Source organism: Salmo trutta, chromosome 18 (genome assembly GCF_901001165.1).
Source record: "Salmo trutta chromosome 18, fSalTru1.1, whole genome shotgun sequence".
Lineage (NCBI taxonomy): Eukaryota > Metazoa > Chordata > Actinopteri > Salmoniformes > Salmonidae > Salmo > Salmo trutta.
In genome coordinates, this window is record NC_042974.1 from 36,995,986 (window position 1) to 37,013,358 (window position 17,373).

A 17,373-nucleotide genomic window follows, 5' to 3' on the forward strand; every position below is an offset into this window, starting at 1 on the left:
CTAAAATGGCATTATCTTAATCTTCGCAATTTCAAAGTCTTATTCCAACCTCATAGTGTGGAAATATATATAAAACATCATGTATTTGCCTTCACTGCGCCTTTAAGGCAGCAAGCTATATTCTCTAATGACTGAATAGTTGTCAAGTAACATAGAACTAATCATACTTGTTCATTTCATGCATTCACTGTTGTTTTTATTGAACTAATGTTGTCTTTAGTTATTTACTTTATGGTGTATGACCAAATGATTCTAACATACATTTTCTTTATCTGACTTTAATTTTTTTATTTTACCTTTATTTAACTTGGCAAGTCAGTTAAGAACAAAGTCTTATTTTCAATGATGGCCTAGGAACAGTGGGTTAACTGCCTTGTTCAGGGGCAGAACGACAGATTTGTACCTTGTCAGCTCGGGGATTTGAACTTGCAACCTTTCGGTTACTAGTCCAACGCTCTAACGACTAGGCTACAATCCCACTCTACCCAAACCATAGTATTACAGTTAGAAAGTTGTTGGTACACACTGTGGACTGGTACGAGAGGACTGTGCAGTTCTAAACCAAGCCATGTACATTTGCCTAAACCTAATCCTGCAGGGTACTGTAATGGGGTTTGGATTTGTACCAATAGGACTTCGGTGAGAGAGTGAGTTGTGCGACAGAGTGAGGTGGCTTCATTACGGGACCAAAGTGAAAAGCAGTTACTTCTAGGGTAGGGGATGGTCATTGTCTTGTAGAGATGTTTAAATAATACTCCTAATGGCCAGCAACAGGCTTGACCCCTGACCTCTTCATACCTGTATACTGTACAGTGGCTTTAAACATATTTTTTTTGTGACTGCTGCCCGATTTGTTAAGTTATGATCAAATTGACACTGACAGCTTTGCGTGTGTGAAAACATGGTTTTCTTTAGTGACAGTTTGTTGGGATTGTTTTATTTTGTTATGTTGTAATATAATGTGTTTAGATGTATATTTCCGTTTGAACTTCCCTGTGCCTGTATTGCAAGGTAGTGAAGGTTAACCCAACCATGCTACTCAATGGTCTTATTTCAATAGATCTCATTAGTGGTTCTGCAAAACCATGCAGCTGCTCAAGTGCCTGCAGAAATTCTATTAAACAAAGCTATTCTAATCCATTTTGTCTTGTGTACTAGATTTTAATTGTCGCTATTTATTACGTGGATGACTTGAAAGAAATAAACACTTAGAAAATGCTCATGTGTTGATGAATTATTGCTTTTATTGAATTATTATTGAATTATTATATGTTATTGAATTATTGCAATTCCGTTCAACCTAGATGAGCAGTGGCTCATGATCTGCTCATCCAACTTTCCCACTGGCCATTTACATATTTTGAAATAAAATCAAGGACTAAATCCAGATGACCCAGACAATTACAATTCTATGAAATCATAAACTGTGACATAAACTATGCTAAATACTAAGAAATGGTTCAACCTCTGTTACTCAGCCTAATAGTTAATTGTATGACTACTCTGTCCCCTGGTGGTGAAATTGTAACATTTTGCTTTCTTCCCAGAGTAGAAATGTCACACTACATTTGACTCACTCCTATACAGACTGACCTTTTGTAATAGTCACTTAGCAGTCAACATTGTTTGGGTGTTCTGTGTGAGCAGTGTGTGATCGAATGGAGGCCCGTGGTGACCAATGATGTCATACAGTTGCTTTGTGGACAACAAAAACAACATCTGGATAGACTGTGGGCCGGTACGGCTCTCAGCGTCTGGGGAAGCCCAGTCTCTCTGCCTTTATTGGCCTACAACGGGCTTTTGTGGGGCTTCTGAGAGACAAATAAAGCTGCCGTTGGGCCCTAAGAGACCTTTGCATGTTCTCATGCAGAATGATACATATCACACCAACAATGTGTCCAAGTTGAGATTTGCCTTGCTTTATTTTACTTATTAGGGTGTAACCTAAAGTCGTTTTCATCCAAATGTTTTTTATTGGGTTGATATTGACCCTATAGGTTGCCATGTCATTTTCACAAAATACATTCAAATGGCAAGTGTTTACAACACCAAACGTCATGAACTCCATTGTCAGTTCACTCCCCTCTTCTTAGCAATGCAAGACAAGGTGAACCATTATGAAAACAGGACCCTCTCCATTGGGATGGAGGAGGATGTTAGACAAGCCCCATAGCACCACAGGGGGCCCTAGGCAACCTCCATCCCAATGCCTGGGCCATGAGTATTGGCCCAACCACCTCATTAAACCATAGTCATTAAAATATCCCTGGCCCATAAGCAATCATAGTATGTGAGAGGGGTTTATGACCGTGATTCATTGGTCCATTGTTTGCTGGACCTTTTACAGCCCACCACAGGCATCTAACGTAACAGAGATGCGTTGTTCGCTACACTATATAAGCCACTAGCTATAACATAGGAATTTCCGCTTCTCACACATGCAATTGGCCTATATTTCCTCCAATAACAATTTGTTTAATCTTCAATATGTGCAACTTCAGAAAACTGTTTGGATTTCTGTTAGAATACCACAAAGAGCAGTTTGCTAATTATCATAGGATCAATGTATGTTGAAATAAAAAGCTTTGAATGTTAGCTTTGCTTACAAAATTGATTGATTCATCCCCACCCAAGTTCCCCTCAAATATTGCTTTGTTTTGTTTTGTTCATTTCTGACCACACATATGGCATAATTAATGAATTAAGAAATTGTCTTTTTTTATGATTGAGCAATAATTTTATTTTATAAATGGCTTATAACCCACAGCCACCATAAAACCCCTCACACCATCCCTCGCTGTTGTTTTTGTAGCCTAATTACATGAGTTGAGTAAGTTGCTAAGAGTGACTAGTTCGTATAGGGAACAGTAAAAAACGGGATGTTTAGGGCTGAAAATCCATAATCTCCCTGGCAGAATTATACATGCTTCATGACCAGGGGTGTAAGGTACTTAAGTAAAAATACTTTAAAGTACTACTTAAGTCGTTTTCTGGGGTATCTGTATTTTACTATTTCGATTTTTTTATTACCTTTTACTTCACTACATTTCTAAAGAAAATAATGTACTTTCTACTCCATACATTTTCCCTGACATCCAAAAGTACTCATTACATTTTGAATGCTTAGCAGGACAGGAAAATCATCCAATTCACACACTTATCCCTGGTCATCCCTACTGCCTCTAATCTGGCGGACTCACATTCTTTGTTTATTAGTAATGTCTGAGTGTGCCCCTGGCTATCCGTAAAAAAACATTTTTTTTAAAACAAGAACATTTTTGAAGGAATTTGAAATGATTTATACTTTTACTTTTGATACTTAAGTATATTTTAGCAATTACATTTACTTTTGATACTTAAGTATATTTAAAACCAAATACTTTTAGACTTTCACTCGTAGTATTTTACTGGGTGACTTTCACTTTTACTTGAGTCATTTTACCCGGTCACAGTTTATAGACTTGTTTATGTGTTGCTGTGCAGTTTGTTGCTAACGTTTCTTTGCTACCTGCCAACTTTACGGTTTTTACTTATCAATTACCGTTTTATATTTTAAATTTTTCCCTCGCTTGACTTTTTTCATTCAAGTTTTTCAACCTGTATGCTTTATCTGTACATGGTTCTACATGACCTCCACCAGCCGAAGCTAAGTAGTAACATTAACATTATGCCTTCTAATTGCAGTCGCTGTACTCATCATATACAAGAGAACGGTCGCCTTATGGCGAGGATAGCCGTGCTGCAAGCCCAGCTTCAGATGCTGAAACTGTATCTTTGTCACCAATTAGTACAGATAGTAGTATAAATCCCCTCGCACAGTCATCGCAGCCGTACAATTTTCTCATGGCTTCTGGAAGGAAATGCTGTAGGAATGCTCAACCGGTGTCGCTCATTCAGCCGACAGAAACTTTCAACCGGTTCTCCACATTAAGCAACGAGTCCGAGTCTACTCTGGTCTCTCCTCCACCCGTTACGGGGTCTGGTGGAAGCCGAAGCGTCCCACCATTAGCTCTGACAAATTGAACACCCTATTCATTGGTGACTCCATTACCCGTAGTATTAGACTTAAAAATAATCATCCAGCGGTCACACTGTTTACCAGGGGGCTGGGCTACCGACGTTAAGGCTAATCTGAAGATGGTGCTGGCGAAGCCTAAAACTGGCGAGTGTAGAGAGTGTAGGGATATTGTTATCCACGTCGGCACCAACGATGTTAGGATGAAACAGTCAGAGGTCACCAAGCGCAACATAGCTTCAGCGTGTAAATCAACTAGAAAGATGTCAGCATCGAGTAATTGTCTCTGCCCCCCTCCCAGTTAGGGGAGTGATGAGCTCTACAGCAGAGTCTCACAACTCAATTGCTGGTTGAAAACTGTTTTGTGCCCCTCTTAAAAGATAGAAATTGTAGATAATTGGCCTTCGTTCTGGGACTCATACACAAACAGGACCAAGCCTGGCCTGCTGAGGAGTGACGGACTCCATCCTAGCTGGAGGGGTGCTCTCATTTTATCTATGAACATAGACAGGGCGCTAACTCCTCTAGCTCAGCAATGAAATAGGGTGCAGGCCAGGCAGCAGGCTGTTAGCCACCCTGCCAGCTTTGTGGAGTCTGCCACTAGCGTAGTCAGCTCAGCTATCCCCATTGAGACTGTGTCTGTGCCTTGATCTAGGTTGGTCAAAACTAAACATGACGGTGTTCGCCTTAGCAATCTCACTGGAATAAAGACCTCCATTCCTGTCATTATTGAAAGAGATTGTGATACCTCACATCTCAAAATAGGGCTACTTAATGTTAGATCCCTCACTTCCAAGGCAGTTATAGTCAATTAACTAATCACTGATCATAATCTTGATGTGATTGGCCTGACTGAAACATGACTTAAGCCTGATGAATTTACTGTGTTAAATGAGGCCTCTCCTCCTGGTTACACTAGTGACCATATCCCCTGTGCATCCTGCAAAGGCAGAGGTGTTGCTAACAATAGCACATTTTACGATAGCAAATTTCAATTTACAAAAAAAAAAAAGACTGCGTTTTCGTCTTTTGAGCTTCTAGTCATGAAATCTATGCAGCCTACTCAATCACTTTTTATAGCTACTGTTTATACGCCTCCTGGGCCGTATACAGCGTTCCTCACCGAGTTCCCTGAATTCCTATTGGACCTTGTAGTCATGGCAGATAATATTCTAATTTTTGGTGACTTTAATATTCACGTGGAAAAGTCCACAGACCCACTCAAACGGCTTTCGGAGCCATCATCGACTCAGTGGGTTTGTCCAACATGTCGCCGGACCTACTCACTTCCACAGTCATACTCTGGACCTAGTTTTGTCCCGTGGAATAAATCAAATCCACAATATTTTTCATCATAATCCTGGACTATTGGACCACCATTTTTTTACGTTTGCAATCGCAACAAATAATCTGCTCAGACCCCAACCAAGGATCATCAAAAGCCGGGCTATAAATTCTCAGACAACCCAAAGATTCCTAGATGCCCTTCCAGACTCCCTCCACCTATCCAAGGATGTCAGAGTACAAAAATCCGTGAACCACCTAACTGAGGAACTAAATTTAACCTTGCGTAATACCCTAGATGCAGTCGCACCCCTAAAAACTAAAAACACTTGTCATAAGAAACTAGCTCCCTGGTATACAGAAAATACCCGAGCCCTGAAGCAAGCTTCCAGAAAATTGGAATGGAAATGGCGCTACACCAAACTGGAAGTCTTCCGACTAGCTTGGAAAGACAGTATCGAAGAGCCCTCACTGCTGCTCGAGCATTCCTATTTTTCCAACTTAATTGAGGAGAATAAGAACAATCCAAAATGTATTTTTGATACTGTCGCAAAGTTAACTAAAAATTCCCCAAGAGAGGATGGCTTTCACTTCAGCAGTGATAAATTCATGAACAACTTTGATGAAAAGATAATGATCATTAGAAAGCAAATTATGGACTCCTCTTTAAATCTGCGTATTTCTCCAAAGCTCAGTTTTCCTGAGTCTGCATAACACTGCCAGGACCTAGGATCTCTTGACACATTGATGAAAGTAGTCTTGGCCTCTATACCTTCAAGCTGCACACTGGACCCTATTCCAACTAAACTACTGAAAGAGCTGCTTCCTGTGCTTGGCCCTCCTATGTTGAATATAATAAATGGCTCCCTATCCACCGGATGTGTACCAAACTCACTAAAAGTGGCAGTAATAAAGCCACTCTTGAAAAAGCCAAACCTTGACCCAGAAAATGTAAAAAACTATCGGCCTATATCGAATCTCCCATTCCTCTCAAAAATGTTAGAAAAAGCTGTTGCACAGCAACTCACTGCCTTCCTGAAGACAAACAATGTATACAAAACACTTCAGTCTGGTTTTAGACTCCATAATAGCACTGAGACTGCACTCGTGAAGGTGGTAAATTACCTTTTAATGGCGTCAGACCAAGGCTCTGCATCTGTTCTCGTGCTCCTAGACCTTCAACCCAAATTGGTCTACACGGACAAATTCTGGCCTGGTTTAGATCTTATCTGTCAGAAAGATATCAGTTTGTCTCTGGGGATGGTTTGTCTTCTGAGAAATCAACTGTACATTTCGGTGTTCCTCAAGGTTCCGTTTTAGGACCACTTGTTTTCAGTATATATTTTACCGCTTGGTGATTCGGAAACATAATGTTCACTTTCACTGCTATGCGGACGATACACAGCTGTACGTTTCGATGAAACATGGTGAAGCCCCAAAATGTCCCTCCTTGGAAGCCTGTGTTTCAGATATAAGGAAGTAGATGGCGTCAAATTTTTTAAACAGAGATGCTAGTTCTAGATCAAAAGAAACAAAGATATCTTCTTGGATCTGACAATTAATCTTGATGGTTGTACAGTCATCTCAAATAAAACTGTGAAGGACCTCGGCATTAGCAGGACCCTGATCACTCTTTTGACGAATGTATCAAGAATATTTCAAGGACAGCTTTTTTCTATCTTCATAACTTAGCAAAAATCAGAAACTTTTTGTCCAAAAATGATGCAGAAAAATTCATCCATGGTTTTGTCACTTCTAGATTAGACTACTGCAATGCTCTACTTTCCAGCTACCTGGATGAAGCACTAAATAAACTTCAGTTAGTGCTAAACACGGCTGCTAGAATCTTGACCAGAACCAAAAAATGTGATCATATTACTCCAGTGCTAGCCTCTCTACACTGGCTTCCTGTTAAGGCTAGGGCTGATTTCAAGGTTTTACTGCTAACCTACAAAGCATTACATGAGCTTGCTCCTACCTATCTTTCCGATTTGGTTCTGCTGTACATACCTACAAGTACGCTACGGTCACAAGACTCAGGCCTCCTTACTGTCTCTAGAATTTCTAAGCAAACAGCTGGAGGCAGGGCTTTCTCCTATAGAGCTCCATTTTTATGGAATGGTCTGCCTATCCATGTGAGAGACACAGACTTGGTCTCGACCTTTAAGTCTTTATTGAAGACTCATCTCTTCAGTAGGTCCTATGATTGAGTGTAGTCTGCCTCAGGGGTGTGAAGGTGAACAGAAAGGCACTGGAGCGACGAACCACCCTTGCTGTCTCTGCCTGGCTGGTTCCCCTCTCTCTACTGGGATTCTCTACCTCTAACCCTATTACAGGGGCTGAGTCACTGGCTTACTGGTGCTCTTCCATGCCATCCATAGGAGGGGTGCGTCACTTGAGTGGGTTGAGTCACTGACATGATCTTCCTGTCCAGGTTGGCGCCCCCCTCGGGTTCATGCCATGGGGGAGATCTTTGTGGGCTATACTCAACCTTGTCTCAGGGTAGTAGGTTGGTGGTTGAAGATATCCTTCTAGTGATGTGGGGGCTGTGCCTTGGCAAAGTGGGTGGGGTTATATCCTGCCTGTTTGGCCCTGTCCGGGGGTATCGTCGGACAGGGCCACAGTGTCTCCCGACCCCTCCTGTCTCAGCCTCCAGTGTTTGTCCTGCAATAGTTTGTGTTGGGGGGCTAGGGTCAGTCTGTTATATCTGGAGTATTTCTCATGTCTTATCCGGTGTCCTGTGTGAATTTATGTATGCTCCCTCTAATTCTCTCTCTTTTTCTTTCTTTCTCTTCTCTCGGAGGACCTGAGGACTCTGAATGATCGGCTATGAAAAGCCAACTGACATTTACTCCTGAGGTTCTGACCTGTTGCACCCTCTACAACCACTGTGATTATTATTATCTGACCCTCCTGGTCATCGATGAACATTTGAACATCTTGGCCATGTGCTGTTATAATCTCCACCATGCAAAGTCAGAAGAGGACTGGCCACCCCTCAGCGCTTGGTTCCTCTTTAGGTTTCTTCCTAGGTTCTGGCCTTTCTAGGGAGTTTTTCCTAGCCACCGTGCTTCTACATCTGCTTTGCTTGCTGTTTGGGGTTTTAGGCTGGGTTTCTGTACAGCACTTTGTGACATCGGCTGATGTAAAAAGAGCTTTATAAATACATTTGATTGATTTTCTATTAAGGTATCTTTACTTTTACTTAAGTGTTACAATTGAGTACTTTTTCCACCACTGTTCATAATCTCTGCTGTTGTAAGGCAGTCGGTGTGTATAGCTTCCTATTGATTGGAGAATTATCATATCAAGTTAATCAATGCTATGATGGCCCACACACATGAATGGGAATTTATTATTCACTATTTAATTTTCTAAACAGCTAAATTAAAATGGTTATCTAAAGGCACATATTTTGATTACTCCATCCATTATAGGTACAGTGCATAAGGAAAGTATTCCGACCCCTTCCCTTTTTCCACATTCTGTTACGTTACAGCCTTGTTTTAAAATGGATGAAATAAACAATGTACACACAATACCCCACAATGACAAAGTGAAAACAGGTTTTAAGATTTTTTTGCAAATGTATTCAAAATAGAAAACATGCCTTATTTACATACTACAGACCCTGCAATGAGACTCAAATTGAGCCCCGGTGCATCCTGGTTCCATTGATCATCCTTGAGACGTTTCTACAACTTGATTGGAGTCCACCTGTGGTAAATTCAATTGATTGGACGTGATTTGGAAAGGCACATACCTGTCTATATAAGGTCACTCAGTTGACAGTGCATGTCAGAGCAAAAACCAAGCCATGAGGTCGAAGGAATTGTCTGTAGAGCGCCAAGACAGGATTTTGTCGAGGCATAGATCTGGGGAAGGGTACCAAAACAATTCTGCAGCATTGAAGGTCCCAAGAACACGGTGGCCTCCATCATTCTTAAATGGAACAAGTTTGAAACCACAAAGACTCTGGCCGCCCGGCCAAACTGAGCAATCAGGGGAGAAGGTCCAGAGTTCCTCTATGGATGGGAGAACCTTCCAGAAGGACAACCTTCTCTGCAGTACTCCACCAATCAGGGCTTTATGGTAGAGTGGCTAGACTGAATCCATTCCTCAGTGAAAGGCACATGACAGCCCGCTTGGAGTTTGCCAAAAGGCACCTAAAGGATTCTCAGACCATGCGAAACAAGATTCTCTAGCCTGATGAAACCAAGATTTAACACTGTCCTAAATGCCAAGTGTCACATCAGGAGGAAATCTGTCACCATCCCTACGGTGAAGCATGGTGGTGGCAGCATCATGCTGTGGAGACGTTTTTTAGCGGTAGGGACTAGGACACTAGTCAGGATCGAGATGAACAGAGCAAAGTACAGAGAGATCCTTAATGAAAACCTGCTCCAGAGCGCTCAGGACCTCAGACTGGGGTGAAGATTCACCTTCCAACAGGACAATGACCCTAAGCACACAGCCAAGACAATGCAGGAGTGGCTTTGGGACAAGTCTCTGAATGTCCTTGAGTGGCCCGGACATGAACCCGATCGAACATCTCTGGAGAGACCTGAAAATAGCTGTGCAGTGACGCTCCCCATCCAACCTGACAGAGCTTGAGAGGATCTGCATAGAAGAATGGGAGAAACTCCCCAAATACAGGTGTACCAAGCTTGTAGCATCATACCCAAGAAGACTCAAGGCTGTAATCGCTGCCAAAGGTGCTTCAACAAAGTACTGAGAAATACTTATGTAAATGTGAGATTTGAGGGGTTTTTTAATTATAGATTTGCAAAAATATCTAAACCTGTTTTTGCTTTGTCATTATGGAGTTTCGTGTGTGGATTGATGAGGGGGAAAAAACGATTTAATCAATTTTGAGTAAGGCTGTAGCATAACAAAATGTTGAAAAAGTCAAGGGGTTTGAATACTTTCCGAATGCATTGTATCTAACTACCATCGTGGGTTCGTCCAGCCTGTTGAAAGGGTCTAGTCATTCAGGCCAGTCCTGCACTTCGATCCACTGTATATAGTACAAAAAGTACAGTACAACATTTTTTTTTTAAATGCATGAAATGAAATGTATGCATTCACTACTGTAAGTCGCTCTGGATAAGAGCGTCTGCTAAATTACTAAAATGTAAAAAAAAAAAAAGTATATTCCAAAAGTGTAGCATATTCCAAGTTAAGCCTATATTCCAAAATGGAATTAATTCAAATAGGCCTAAATGCTAAATAAATACCCAAGCCTTAGGGCGTCACACTCATACAATAATTGCAATGCGTGTTATTGTCTGGAAAGTGTGCCGGGTCATGTGGAATTGAATAGGCTTTTATAAATGCAGTGCCAGCAAAAATCCGCTTAGTCGCCTATTGGTGCGCAGTGGAAGTGGAGCTTTTCCAAACCCCGCAGTATCTACAGTGACTGCTCTGCTCTACACTTTTCAGCTAACATATTCAAACGTAATGTAAGTTTTAGAGTAGCCCTGACACTTTTTGTTTACTTCACAATTTTTGGGCAACAGTCCGTTTCACAGTAAACCACCATGTTTTGGTCACTATTGTGCATAACCGTTTGCTTGGCATCCCTACCTGCCGAAGCACAGATCTCTAATAGGTACGTTATCGGCTGTCCCAGTCGTTGTGACAAGGCGATGTGTCCACGTATGCCAGCTGAGTGCTTAGCAGGAAAAATCCTCGACCACTGCAACTGCTGCCCGGTGTGCGCCTCTGGAGAGGGCGAAGCGTGCGGCGGCAATGGGAAGCTTGGAGACCCGGTGTGTGCAGAGGGGTTGGAGTGTTCGGTATCGGGCGGAGTGAGCTACTCTGCCACGGTCAGAAGAAGAGGGAAGAGCGGCGTTTGCGCCTGCAAAACTACCGACCCTGTATGTGGCAGCGACGGTGTATCCTATCGTAACATCTGCGAGCTCAAGAGGGTCAGCAACCGGGCGCTGAAACTTCAGCAGCCACCTGTTCTGTTCATTCAACGGGGAGCTTGTGGAAAAGGTAACTTATTTATTAGGCATATTATTTCATTCCACCACTTCAATGTGCTAATTGTTTTATAATTCTTTCTGGTGGGTTCCTAACTTTAAATCAGTGCTAGTGTTACTCAACTTTAGGCGCAAATACAGTGCCTTCAGAAAGTATTCATACCCCTTGACTTATTCCACATTTTGTTGTGTTACAGCCTGAATTGAAAACGTATATTTAATTTCATCCATCTACCCACAATACCCCACAATGACAAAGTGAAAACACGTTTTTAGAAATGTTTGCAAATGTATTGAAATTAAAATACAGAAATTAATATTCACACCCCTGAGTTAATACTTTGTAGAAGCACTTTTGGCTGTGATTACAGCTGTGAGTCTCTTTGGGTACGTTTCTAAGAGCTTTGCACACCAGGATAGTACAATATTTGCCTATTCTTTTCTAAATTCTTTACGCTCTGTCAAGTTGATCATTGCTAGACAGCCATTTTCAAGTCTTGCCATATATTTTCAAGACAATTTAACTCAACTGTAACTCAGCCACTCAGGAACATTCAATGTCATCTTGGTAAGAAACTCCAGTGTAGATTTGACTTGTGTTATAGGTCAGTGTCTGCTGGAAAGCAGACTGAATCAGGTTTTCCTCTAGGATTTTGTCTGTGCTTATAGCTGTATTTGGTTTATTTTTATCAACAAAAAAAACTCCCTAGTCCTTGCAGATGACAAGCATTCCCATAACATGATTCAGCCACCACCATGCTTGAACATATGAAGTCATACTCAGTGATGTGTTGTGTTGGATTTATCCCAAACATAACATTTTATATTCAGGACAAAAAGTTATTTTCTTTGCTACATTTTTTGCAGTATTACTTAAGTGCCTTGTTGCCAACAGGATGCATCTTTTGCAATATTTTATTCTGTACAGGCTTCCTTATATTCACTCTGCTATTTAGGTTAGTGTTGTGGAGTAACTACGATGTTGTTGACCATCCTCTGTTTTCTTATATCACAACCATTGAACTCTGTAACTGTTTTAATATCACCATTGTCTTTACGGTGAAATCCATGAGCAGTGTCCTTCCTCTCCGGCAACTGAGTTGGGAAGGATGCATGTATCTTTGTAGTGACTTTGTGTATTGATACACCATCTAAAGCCTAATTAATAACTTCACCATGCTCAAAGGGATATTCAGCTTCTGCTTTTTTTATTTTTACATACTGTATCTAGCATCCGGTGTCTCTTTGAGGCATTGAAAAACCTCCCTGGTCTTTGGTGTAATATGTGCTTGAAATTAACTACTCGATTGAAGGACCATACAGATAATTGTACTGTATGTGTGGGGTACAAAGATAGTGGTTAACATGGTTTATTAATGACACCCTATTATTGAACACCAAATGAGTCCATGCAATTTGTTAAGCACATTTTTACTCCTGAACTTATTTAGGCTTGCCATAACAAAGGGGTTGAGTACTTACATTGAAACTATAGTGCAAGTGATCAATGCTGTTCAAGATTCTTCACAGATTATTAAAGCAATTGAGAAGATCTCCACGGACCTGCGACCTTTGCATGCTATCTTGAACATGCACACTTTCTATTATTACATAAAAGACTTATAGTTAGACTACAGTAGGCTAGCCTCAATGTGGCTATGGATGATACTCATTTGAAGGTTGGATAAATACTGTTTGGTTGAAACAAATATCAACATTTAAGATTAAGCTATTGGCTTAATCTTATTTTTTTACTTTTATTTTTTATTTTGTTGAAGACATGAATCCAACATAATTTGTTAACTTGTCGACAAGTTAATAGGCTATTTACTGTATTGCAAAAGTGATATTGAATTGTGTTTGGTTCTCAACGCAGCCAAATATCAACATTTGAAGATGTATGTTTTATGTCATTGTCTTAGTCTGGCTTTGATTCCAGTTTGTCTACAAATTAATGATTGACACCTACTGTATGTTGGATTCACGTCTCCATCTCAACCAAACATCTACAGTTGAAGTCGGAAGTTTACATACACTTAGGTTGGAGTCATTAAAACTTGTTTTTTCAACCACTCCACAAATTTCTTGTTAACAAACTATAGTTTTGACAAGTCGGTTAGGACATCTACTTTGTGCGTGACATAAGTAATTTTTCCAAATAATGTTTACAGATGGATTATTTAACTTATAATTCACTGTATCACAATTCCAGTGGGTCAGAAGTTTACATACACTAAGTTGACTGTGCCTTTAAACAGCTTGGGAAATTACATAAAATGATGTCATGGCTTTAGAAGCTTCTGATAGGCTAATTAACCTAATTTGAGTCAATTGGAGGTGTACCTGTGGATGTATTTCAAGGACTACCTTCAAAATCAGTGCCTCTTTGCTTGACATCATGGGAAAATCCAAATAAATCAGCCAAGACCTCAGAAAAACAATTGTAGACCTCCAGAAGTCTGGTTCATCCTTGGGAGCAATTTCCAAATGCCTGAAGGTTACCACGTTCATCTGTACAAACAATAGTACGCAAGTATAAACACCATGGGACCACACAGCCATCATACCGCTCAGGAAGAAGACGCATTCTGTCTCCTAGAGATGAATGTACTTTGGTGCGAAACGTGCTAATCAATCCCAGAACAACAGCAAAGGACCTTGTGAAGATGCTGGAGGAAACAGGTACAAAAGTATCTATATCCACAGTAAAATGAGTCCAATATCGACATAACCTGAAAGGCCGCTCAGCAAGGAAGAAGCCACTGCTCCAAAACCGGCATAATAAAGGCAGACTATGGTTTGCAACTGCACATGGGGACAAAGATTGTACTTTTTGGAGAAATGGCCTCTGGTCTGATGAAACAAAAATAGAACTGTTTGGCCATCATGACCATCGTTATGTTTGGAGGAAAAAGAGGGAGGCTTGCAAGCCGAAGAACACCATCCCAACCGTGAAGCACGGGGTGGCAGCATCATGTTGTGGGGGTGCTTTGCTGCAGGAGGGACTGGTGCACTTCACAAAATAGATGGCATCATGAGGAGGAGAATTATTTGGATATATTGAAGCAACATCTGAAGACATCAGTCAGGAAGGTAAAGCTTGGTCGCAAATGGGTCTTCCAAATGGACAATGACCCCAAGCATACTTCCAAAGTTGTGGCAAAATGGCTTAAGGACAACAAAGTCAAGGTATTGGATTGGCCATCACAAAGCCCTGACCTCAATCCTATAGAACATTTGTGGGCAGAACTGAAAAAGTGTGGGCGAGCAAGGAGGCCTACACCAGCTCTGTCAGGAGGAATGGGCCAGAATTCACCCAACTTATTGTGGGAAGCTTGTGGAAGGCTACCCAAAACATTTGACCCAAGTTAAACAATTTAAAGGCAATGCTACCAAATACTAATTGAGTGTATGTAAACTTCTGATCCACTGGGATGTGATGAATGAAATGAAAGCTGAAATAAATCATTCTCTCTACTATTATTCTGACATTTCACATTCTTAAAATACAGTGTTGATCCTAACTGACCTAAAACAGGGAATTTTTGCTGGGATTAAATGTCAGGAATTGTGAAAAACTGAGTTTAAATGTGTTTGGCTAAGGTGTATGTAAACTTCCGACTTCAACTGTATGTTAAAGAATAGGACTAAATCTAATCTAACTTGAAATGCACTTTAAATAAAGTTGGATTTATTCCCATTCTTTAACTTTGATTTTTGGTTGAGATGGAGACGTGAATCCAACACAATGATTAACTTGCAGATTACTTTTGAAATCAACCTAAGCTTGAAAACCTAGGCCGCCTTTAATGTATTGTCTATTTTAAATTGTACCCTGGGTTGAATTGAGACACTAGCTGTTGATGACGTTGCAAATGCTATATAGGCCTAAATAGTATCGTTGTTGTTATACTGTATGATTTATAAAGTATGGTTACATTTCATTTTCTCTGTTAAACCTACCCTATGGAATGACTTATAGCATTAGTGAATACATTTAGCTATTAAAAGAACTGTCAATAATCGTTCTCATGATACCACATTGGTTGTAGTCAATGACAAACAGCAAAGCTAAGCAGCGCTGGGCTTGGTTAAAACCCTGGATGGGAGATCAAATGAATAGCTATTGATAGATCAACTCTCCAGTAGGAGGTGCTGCCCAGACTGTTGTTTTTTTTCTCATATTCGCTATAACGTTGAGCATCTGACGTTGTTTGAAAAGTAGAATTTCAACATATTTTTACAAGATTTGTCCATGTTGAAAATTGGTTACAATGATTACATTATCCTGTAGTTGAAATGTCACCCTCAAAACAACAATTGATTGTGTTACAGTCTGAATTTGAAATTGATTAAGTCAAGATTTTATGTCACTGATCTACACACAATACCCAATAATGTCAGAGGGAAATTTGGTTTGTAGAAGTAAAAATGTGTTTAACAAATTGCATATTAAGTTGCATGGACTCATTCCATATTCAATAACAGTGGTTAACATCATTTGATATTGGCACCCTACCCTATTAGGGTACCTCAATTGACTACTGAATATCAAGCACAGATTCAACCACAAAGACCAGGGAGGTTTTTCAATACCTCGCAAAGCTGGACACTGGTTGTAGATACAGTATGCAAAAAAAAAAGCAGAAGCTGGATATACCTTTTGAGCATGGTGAAATTATTAATTAGGCTTAAGATGGTGTATCAATATACCCAGTCGCTACAAAGACACAGGCGTCTTTCCTAACTCAGTTGCCGGAGAGGAAGGAAACTGTTAAGGGATTTCACCGTGAGGCCAAAGGTGATTTTTAAACAGTTCCAGAGTTTAATTGTTGTGATATAAGAAAACTGAGGAGGGATGAACAACATTGTATTTATTGCAATAGGTCATTGTTGCTGACTTTACCATGGAGTAGCCTATATTAATTTCCAGGATTAGATTAGAAAATGTGTCCATTAAGTTACACAGAATAGAAAATTGTCTTTGGCGCTCTCGCTTACATAAAAAATATAAAACAGACATAAAACATACACATTACACACATTGAGCATTTACCTCACGTCAGTTCATCAGAATCTTATTTAGGATTGTCTCTGCGGAGGGGATAAATAATTTCCTAAAGGTCCAATGCAAATAATTTCTGGTAACAATGGATTATCTTACTGTGATTGTTTTCAATTAAATGGTCAATGAGAAACAAAAATATCATCTCAGGAAAGGGCAATTTCTCAAGCAAGAATGTAGCTATTATTTGCAGAGGTTTGGAACTCTTTCTTATTGGTGATGTCACCATTGGCCACAACTCCATCCCACCAAATTAGTCTATAATGTCAGGACTTTTCAAGCAGCTTTTACACTAAAATGACATTATCATAATTTTCACAATTTCATAGTATTATTCCAACCTCATGGTGTGGAAATATATATGGGCCTTTAATGCCATTTTTCCGTGCAAGTGGCACCTTGTTCTTCAAACGGACGGCATCATTTGGATGGATGCATGCAGCTTGTGGGTGACCTGAAGTGCTTTCCTTGTAAAGTTCTGTGTGTACTATTTTGCTGGCCTGATTGACAACTTGTGCCAGTTTACTCCTGTTCCTTACTGAACCATTCTCATACCAGAAGGAGATGTTGAAGGTAAAAACACTCTGTAAGTGATCTGTACACCATGGTCAGTGTGTGTTTGCTTGCATTAAAACTTCTTAGCTTCCTTTAGTATAAAAACACTACCTTTTGTATGGACTCTACTCTGTGAGTCCTCAGTTTCAGCCAGTGCAGCTGAGCTGCAATCTGAGACGCTTGTAATCAGAATCAGTGGGACTCAACATAAACCAGACCGTCTATCCATCCCAGACATGTTATGATATGAAATATCATAACATTAACAGTTTGTGGCAACCTTTTAAGGGGTTTCTATTTCCCTCCTCAACTTTGTCATTGCTAGAGCATTGTGTCATATAGCCTAGTGAATTATCATGGCTGGACTTGTGTCATGTAGCCTTGTCATATAGCCTAGTGAATTATCATGGCTGGACTTGTGTCATAAAGCCTTGTCTCAAATAGCCTAGTGAATTATAATGGCTGGG

At 40.3% G+C, this 17,373-nt stretch overlaps 1 protein-coding gene across 1 annotated transcript in view; it reads left to right on the forward strand.

Moving 5' to 3' along the window:
* The first annotated feature begins 10,640 nt into the window (after window positions 1–10,640).
* The window catches only part of LOC115153255 (serine protease HTRA1A), a 34,619-nt gene continuing 27,886 nt past the window's right edge, over window positions 10,641–17,373 (forward strand). The window contains exon 1 of the mRNA XM_029698510.1: window positions 10,641–11,299. Within this exon, the coding sequence (XP_029554370.1) occupies window positions 10,840–11,299 (460 nt within the window). The 5' untranslated portion in view covers window positions 10,641–10,839. The remainder of the gene's footprint in view (window positions 11,300–17,373) is intronic.